The 8,483-nt window shown below is 46.9% G+C and overlaps 1 protein-coding gene across 1 annotated transcript in view; it reads left to right on the forward strand.

The window, feature by feature from the left end:
• Positions 1-8,483, forward strand: part of GREB1 (growth regulation by estrogen in breast cancer 1) — a 69,037-nt gene that overhangs the window by 34,256 nt on the left and 26,298 nt on the right. Inside the window, exons 13-16 of the mRNA XM_012648896.1 lie at positions 711-908; positions 1,625-1,805; positions 3,109-3,304; positions 4,695-4,831. Coding sequence (XP_012504350.1) covers positions 711-908; positions 1,625-1,805; positions 3,109-3,304; positions 4,695-4,831 — 712 coding nt within the window. The remainder of the gene's footprint in view (positions 1-710; positions 909-1,624; positions 1,806-3,108; positions 3,305-4,694; positions 4,832-8,483) is intronic.

Raw genomic sequence — 8,483 nt, forward strand, 5'->3', positions numbered from 1 at the left:
GGGGGCAGGGGCACAGGTGTGCTCGGGGAGTGGGGGCAGGCCACAGGTGTGCTCAGGGTCTGACGAGTGGGACGGGTACATGCCCCTGGGTCTGGCCTGGTGCGCAGCGTCCAAGGTTGGGGGTTCAGGGTAGCAGAGTCAAAGGCACAGGCACTAGTCAGGGCATCTTCCTCATGTCAAAGTAGACCTGATACCTAATTTTATGTTTAGTCTTTGTTGACAGCAATCTCATTTTATCCTGAAATGTACATCTTTACACCGTTCCTGAGATAGTATATTTCTCTAAACTGGTTTCCTGCCTACGAATGAATTGCTGAAATTCTTTATTCATAACAAGTTCCTGAAGCCCTGTGATGGTTTCTTCTTTTCTGGAGAACTTGCAGCCCTTTCCCAAACTCCAGTCTTAGCATCACCTACCCTGGGATGGGCTCCTTGTCCCTCCAAGCAGATCAGGTCACTGTCTCCTCTGTGTTCCCCAAGAGCATGATTTGGACTTTGATTGTCAGATGAAGAAAGTCGTGTAAAGTGACTACCTGGTGCCTGGCTGAGAGCAGGCACTTGATAAATGAATTGTTTTCTTTTCCTTCACTGCTTCACGCATGGGTCCATCTCCTGCTGGGACTGGGGCTCACTGTTTGATTCCCTCGCCGTGGGCTGGGAGGTAGCTCTCTGCTGTCGGGCTCACCTGGCATTCTGGGGTCTGGTTCCAGGTTACCATCTGGAGCCACATGGCATTCGGCCGTTCCAGTTGGCAGTGGCACAGAAGCTCCTCTCCCACGTGTGTTCCATTGCGGACTCCAGCACTCAAAATCTGGACTTGGGATCCTTCGAGAAGGTGGACTTTCTCATTTGCATTCCACCCTCAGAAGTGACCTACCAGCAGACTCTATTCCACGTCTGGCATTCAGGTACGGGCCCTTTCAGGGACAAGCTGTGTGGCCTGCATGGAGAAGCTCCGATCTACCTAAATTCACACTGGAATGTTAATACCATTCTTTGCTATAGAGTGGGTAGGGCAAGTGTTATTGCTCCCATTTTATAGATTGTGAAACTGATGTCAGAGACAGAGACTTGCCCGAGATTTTAGAATCTGTTGAAGGTAAAGCCAAGACTTAAACTTTTGCTACATCCCAACACTAACTACGTGTTGATATTTGGCTTCCTCTGAATGGGTTTTCCCTGTTCTTTCAAGGATGTCGTATTTAGACGTGAAACAGAGAGTCAGCATCTTAACTGAAAGGACTTGCTCTGCAGTGGTGTAACGTGGGGCCCTGTGGCGCTCAGACTGAGCGGGGGACTTTGTAGGTGGTGGGACCTTTCCATCCCCTCCAGCCTCACCATGGCTGGGGTCAGCTGCTCCACACAGCTGGCTTTGTTGGTGTCCCCGGATGGGCTCCTGTGCACAGCAAAGCTGAAGCACAGCCTGCCTCTGCCCTAGCTCCTGTGTGGGACAGCTGCATGGCTGTCACTTGCACGGGGTCTCCTCCCTACCTCTCTCTGCTGTGTGTGTCCCCGAAGCCTCAGGCCTAGCTCGGCACCTGCTGTGTAGGAAACACCCATCTGAGCAGGTGGAAGCCGGGGAGCACGTCTGTGGGGCTGCTGATGTATCTTCACGGTGTTGCAGGGGTTTTGCTGGAGCTCGGCCTGGACAAGGAACATATGACCAGGCAGAGGGTAGAACAGCACGTTCTGAAGCTCGACACAGAGGCACAGACAAAATTTAAGGCCTTTCTGCACAACTCCTTCCAGAATCCACACACGCTTTTCGTCCTAATCCACGACCATGCCCACTGGGACCTTGTGAGGTTAGAGTGACTTGGTATATGACGGGTTGATGTTTTCCTTCTTTGAAATGATACAGGTGAATGTTGTTTGGGGCTGAGGATACAAGTCTTGAAAAGCTGGATGGTTTTAGGGCTTGGTACTTGTAAGCAGATGCCATGATGTTTTCCAGAATCTTAGTGCTGGAAGTTATCTCAGGGATCATCTAGTACAGCCTCTTAAATTTACCACCGTGGAGGCTTGGCGTCTTGGGGTGGGGCGGAGCTAGTTGTTGGTGGCAGTGACGGGCCTAGAGCCCAGGACTGGAAGTCACGGCCTGGTGCGCTCTCTCTATAGCCCACTCAGTAGCAGGGAGGCACGCGGGTGCGGGGTAAGGGGGAATGTGGGGTCCTGACGGAGCAGCTCAGCCCAGTCCCTCCCAGTACCGTGGTCATTGTTGGCACCTGGGAGGGTTTCTAGCTCACCAGGATCATCGCTGTGAGACTGGCCTTGGGGTTGTGCGCTCAGACACTGCCACCGATACAGGTGAGGAAGAAGGAGGCTCGTGGGCCCAATCCTGGACAGAGCCTTTGGTTATCATGATACTCGCAGACCCTTAGGGCTGGCCAGGCCCGAAGGATCGCCTGGGTGAAGGGTGTACCACCTGGGGTCCTTGTATAGGCTTGGGGAAGTTTGACATTCTGAAATTACAGAAAAGCTGTATTGCGAATATTCATTTTGGAGGTAGGTTTCTCAGAGTGGCTGCCTGCCATCCAAAAGGTTAAGCACCGTCTTGTTTTCTCCCATCACCTGTAGTTACAGCAGAGAATGCTGGGGCCACTGACTCGCAGAGAAAGGCTGAGCGGGGCCCGTCTTCTAGACGCCTTGTCTAAACTGCTTTCCGTTCCTTTAACGCTGCCTTTTAAATTTAGCATAGAAGTTACCATTTCATATCCTCTTTGGCCGTTTCAAGGTCAGAAGGACTTTAGGGAGAGAATCTAAGGAGGTAAATACGCAGATCAGGCCAAAGGTGAAAATGCAATTCACTTCGCACTCCTGGGTACAAATCACTGTTCTGGAGGAGTAGGTGGATTGCCTACCTCTTAAGAAATCCTTTATGGATGCTGCTCCCCCAGGTGAATTTTTCATCAGGAATAAGTATCAGGGGAGTCCCTGGCAGGTACCTGAAGTCTAGTCTTTTTTTTTTCTTTTCCTAGTCATGGGTAGAGCCAAAATTTTCAATTGTTGGCAAAGTCGAGAATTATTTATTCAACCGCTTTATCCTTGTAAAATTATAAAACAGTATTAGTAATTCCACTTATTGTTTCTTCTCCTTTCCTCCCTCAGTAGCACTGTTCATAACCTCTATTCTCAAAGCGACCCGTCTGTGGGATGGGTGGACAGACTGCTCAACTGCAGGGAGGTGAAGGAGGCCCCCAACATCGTGACGCTGCACGTGACGTCCTTCCCGTACGCGCTGCAGACGCAGCACACCCTCATCAGCCCCTACAACGAGATCCACTGGCCTGCCTCCTACAGCAGTGTGAGTGCCCTGGGGCCGCTGGGCTTGAGTCTGGAGAAATTATGTTTAGTAAAAATCTTCACCAGCGTGGTTGGGGATCAGTGGGTTCCAGCTCCTTGGATCTCTGATTCAACCCAGGGTTAGATTTAAACCTTTCTTTGTCTTTTTGGAAACCTTCCTGCAATAGAGCAGTTGGCTTCCCCATCTCAGGAGTCGTAAGGCAGGGCAGCTGGTTTGGCGTTTTCCCCAGCGGCTGTGGCTCTCTGAGCAGCCTGCACATTTGCTCTCACCGTGTTGGGTACAGCTGTTGCAGACAGAGCCCTGCCAGGCTGTGGGGATTTGGGCTCCGTACGGAGTGACTCTAAGTGTATCTAGAAGCCTTAGGAATGGTCCTGTTTTTCCTGTCTCTGCATCCTTGTGAGGTTCAAAATCTCCTTCTTGAAACTGAACACACATCCTCAAAACCTGGAGAGTTTAGTTTTAGTTTATCACCTGGCGTTGTCTCATCAAAACAAAACAGACTAAGACAATTCTGGTAATTCGAGAATTCTGGGTGGTTGGATTCTAGCTAATTACACACGGAATAAACATAAAATTTTAGACTTTTTCGGAGTGCCTCACAATCATCCGAGGAACTTTTAAAATAACCGATGCTTGGCTTCAGTCCTGTAGACTCGGAATCGGTGAGATGGTAGCCTGTGTCTGTGTGGCACTTGCGTGAGCCGGAGGCTCTGCTGGCAGTGCCTTGTGCTGTGAGCGCAGACAGAGCCAGGTGCTAGGGTGAGCTCCCATTGACAAACAAGGAAAATGAGCCGGAGGCTTGGGCCGCTTGCTGAAGGCCAGGCAGCGAGAGAGTGGTGGAGCCAGCATGTGACCTAGGCCACTGGCTCCATCGCCCTGGCCCTTAGCCACTGTGCTGTCTGGGGGTAGAGTTCACACCTTTGTATTTAACAGCCTTCCCCAGCTTTAGAATTTTATGTCAATGTGAGTAAAATTGGCTAGATAAGTGTGTTTTTTTCCCCATCAATTTTTAGTAGCAACTGAATGCAAGATAACGGATATAATTAATTTGCCTATTCCTAAAACTAGCTTAAGGTTGTGGAAAGAAGCAATTTTAAGAGAGAAAGTTGTACGTTAAAACAAAAGATAAGGTTAATTTTCTTCTTGGTGAAGATGTTGGGGACAAATGAATGGAAAACTCTTGACTGATGGGCATGTATCATCCTTAAAGCACAGGATGCTCTCTGCTCTGGGTCTGCAGGTAAATTTATCAAATGCCATCGAGGAGACTGCATAGTCGGCACAATTGGATCAAGATGCCGATGCAGGGTGTCCGCAGGCCTGGCACGAGGACCTCTGACCACCCCCGTGAGTGCAATGTTTGAGTGACTGACGCTCTTCTCTGTTTTAGGGAGTGGACTTATATCAGGAAAACAAGAAGTACTTCGGGCTGTCAGAGTTCATTGAATCCACTCTTTCAGGACACAGCCTTCCCTTGCTCAGATACGACAGCTCCTTTGAGGCCATGGTCACTGCGTTAGGAAAAAGGTACATGTCTCTCTTCGGAGGTACTGGAGGTGCTCAGTGACTCAACATGCAAGCTGAGGTGTGTTTGGCCAACCCAGGAATTCCCAGAGGGGAGTTCACCTTCCTTCCTTCCTTGGTGACTCAGTCTCTCTGTTAAAGTGACCCTGGTTTATTTCTTCTGCGTTTGAGTCTCTTTGGGTCAGTTATATTTTTGTCATGTTGTTGCTCCAGAAAATTTTAGAGATGAGAATGGGTAGAAGTCCGCTGGCAGGTGGAGTTGTGTTTGCCAATTAATGGAAGGCAGGAAAATGGGAGGTAAGGTACCGAAAGATTTAAAGGAAACAAGAGTGATGGTATTAGTTGGCTTCATTTTTATTTCTGATGCGTATCATCTATCGAGTGCTTATTTTGTGCCGTTCACTGTTCCGTGAATCTTACTGCATTGTTTAGGTCCTCACTGCCTCTCTAACCAGTTGCTACTATTATCCCCATTTTGCAGATAGAGAAACTGAGGCTCACAGAGGCCCCATAAGTTTCTCAGGCCGCATGTCTAGCAAGTGACAGAACTGGGTGAGATCCCGGATCAGTCTGACTGCATAGCCCTTTTAATAACGGACCTCATTACAGATGAGGAAACTGAGGCTCAGAGAGGCTCAGTGATCGGCACCGTCCATGCAGTCCATATATGGTAAAGCCAGGCCCAGTTTTACAGACTGTCTAGTGCAAGGCAAAAGGAGTGGCTCTGCACTGACTGTCGGCGCGAGCCGGTCCCTGCCGACCCCTCCTCGTTGCCCTCATTCTTCCCATGCGTAGACAAAAGGATCAAACTAGACACATACTTCTCAAGCTGTGTTCCACCCTTTGAGAAACTAAGTCTCTTAGATACCTTTCAAATCTATGATTCTGATAGAGATTAATCAGGCCAGTTTTCCAACTCAGGGATTGGCAGCTGAGCTCTCATCAACTTGTTGAGCAAGGAAGCCCTCTGAGATTTTACATCGAGGCTCTGAGGAACCAGCCTTTGCCCTTGCTCTGCTTCCCTGCCAGCTTCCAGCTTCCCCTTAGGCAGTGAGTACACAGGGGTGCTTAGGATGCTGTAGGCATTGGGCTTGGCGCTTTATGGTTATTGCCTAAAACCATCACAGCTGCATGGTAAGGTAGCGCGTACTGTCATTCCCATTTTGCAGATTAAGAAACTGAGACTTAGGTCACTTTGCCCAAGGTCACATGGGGGGATTATAGCAAAGCTGGACCCAAACCCTGGTCACGTGGCTCCAAAACTACATAACCACCAAGCCATACAAGGTCTCTAGTAAACTCGGGAAGGCCAGGCTCGACCACTGTGCTGATACATCTTGGCCTTGGCAAATCATTTAACCTGTCTAAACTTCTGTACCCTCACCTGTAGAACAAATCCACTTTCCTAGCAGCAGCTTATGAGAGTTTCATGAGATAAAGTACACGCTGAGAGCTCAGGCTCCAAAATCATCCCTCCTGGGTTTGAATACTGAGTCGACCACTAACCAGCTGTGAGACTTTCAGACAGGCTCTCAATTCCCTATGGGGAGGATCATATCTACTGCACAGGGATGTTCTGAGGATGAAAGGAATACCTGGCACGCATCACAGGCTCCTCCTGGCTGCTGCCACCTCCACTGCCATCATCACGGTTCCCTCTCTTCTCCCTTTCCCTTTGCTAAACTGGAAATATTGCATAGAGATCAAATTTGTACATTCCACTGAGTGAGAAGACAGTATAAAACCCTAGGTTGTTGAGACATGGAGAATCGTAGGAACTTCCAGGAGTAATATAGCCCAAGCACCTCATTTTAGAATTTTGAAGCCCAGAGAAGGGGGAGTGATTTGCCCAAGTTCACACAGCCTATTTGTGGCAAGCTGCACTATAGCCAGGCTCGATGTTGTTTCCACCAAACCCTGCTGCCTTTCCTAGGAATCATCTCTCTGGGAAACTCTCTTGAAACTGGTAATTTGAACAGAATGAGATAAAGGTAACAACACAGCTTACCTCCTCTTGCTACCGTGTGCGCGGCCAGACTGCTAGTTCACCGTGTATCACAGACACGGCACATAGCTGGGGAGTCTGCTTGTAGGGCTACAAATCTGACACAAACCTACTGCGACTGAAAAATGAAAGATCTAGACATTTAACAATTCTAATTTTTATTCCGGTATGTTGTCTGTGCAGCTGCCGTCCTTTAGGGCCTTACCATAAAGGCGTAAGGGTGGGCCTAGTTCTCTGTGGAGCCACAGATGGGGCACATTTCTGTGCCTGACCTGTGGGTGCTGTTTGGAGCTGGGCACTAGTTCTGCCTCCAAACGCTCTTTCTTTCTTTTTTCTTTTTTTTTTTTAAACACAATGTCTTTAGTGAGGAATGACTGACATGCAGTAGACTACACATACTTAAAATAGTCAATTTTTTTTTTTTTTTTTAGAATCTCACTCTGTCACTCTGGGCTGGAGTCTAGTGGTGTCGTCATAGTTCACAGCAACCTCAAATTCCTTGGCTCAGGAGATCCTCCTGCCTCAGCCTCCCAAGTAGCTGGGACTACAGGGTGCATGCCACAAGCCCTGGCTAATTTTTCTATTTTTTTTGTAGAGATGGGGGTCTCACTATGTTGCTCAGGCTGGTCTCAAACTCCTGGCCTCAAGTGATCCTCCTGCCTCAGCCTCCCAAAATGCTAGGATTACAGGCACGAACCACCGTACCCAGCCTCTTTGTGTCTTCGTATTTAAAGTTAAGTTTCTTGTAGGCAGTATATAGTTGGGTCTTGCTTTTTTATTCATTCTGATAATCTCTGCTTTTTAATGGAGATGTTTAGACCATTTACATTTCATGTGGTTATTGATAAGGCTGGGTTTAAATCTACCATCTTGCAGTTGGTCTCATCTATTTTTTATTTTTTCTCTCTCTCAGCTATAACTCTTTGTTGTGATCTTTAGTGGCTGCTTTACAGTTTATAGTATATATCTTTAACTTATAGTCTACTTTCAGGTGATATCACACCACTTTATGTGTAAGATTCTTACGATAGTATATTTCTATTTCTCCTTTCCTAGGCTTTGTATGTTGTTGGATACATTTTACTTATATATGTTATAAACTCCACGATAAGTTATTTTTGCTTACACAATCACCTTTTAAAGCTATTTAAATAATAAGAAAAATACCTTTTACATTTATCCACACGGTTACTATTTCTAGTGTTCTTTATTCCTTTGCGTAGATCCAGATTTCCATTGGTATCATTTTCCTTATATCTGAAAAACTTCCTTTAACATTTCTTGTAGGGCAGGTCTGCTGGATGAATTCTTTCAGCTTTTGTGTGTCCAAAAAAGTCGTTATTTTGTCTCATTTTTGAAAGACATTTTCCCTGGTTATAAAATTCTAGGTTGAATTTTATTTTTTCTTTTTAGTACATTAAAGATGTTGCTTCACTGTCTTCGGACTTGCATTGTTTCAAACAATAAACCTGCTATCATCTTCACCCTTTTTTTCTCTCTATGTAATCATGACCCCCCAACTGGCTGCTTTTAAAATTTTAAAAATTTATCACTCATTATAGGCAATTTGATTAAGATATGACTTATTGTAGTTTTCTTCATGTTTGTGCTTGACTTAATTGGGTTTTCATCAAATATGAAAAAATTTTA

The sequence above is a fragment of the Propithecus coquereli genome, unplaced genomic scaffold, assembly GCF_000956105.1.
Source record: "Propithecus coquereli isolate 6110/MARCELLA unplaced genomic scaffold, Pcoq_1.0 Scaffold298, whole genome shotgun sequence".
Taxonomy (NCBI): Eukaryota; Metazoa; Chordata; class Mammalia; order Primates; family Indriidae; genus Propithecus; species Propithecus coquereli.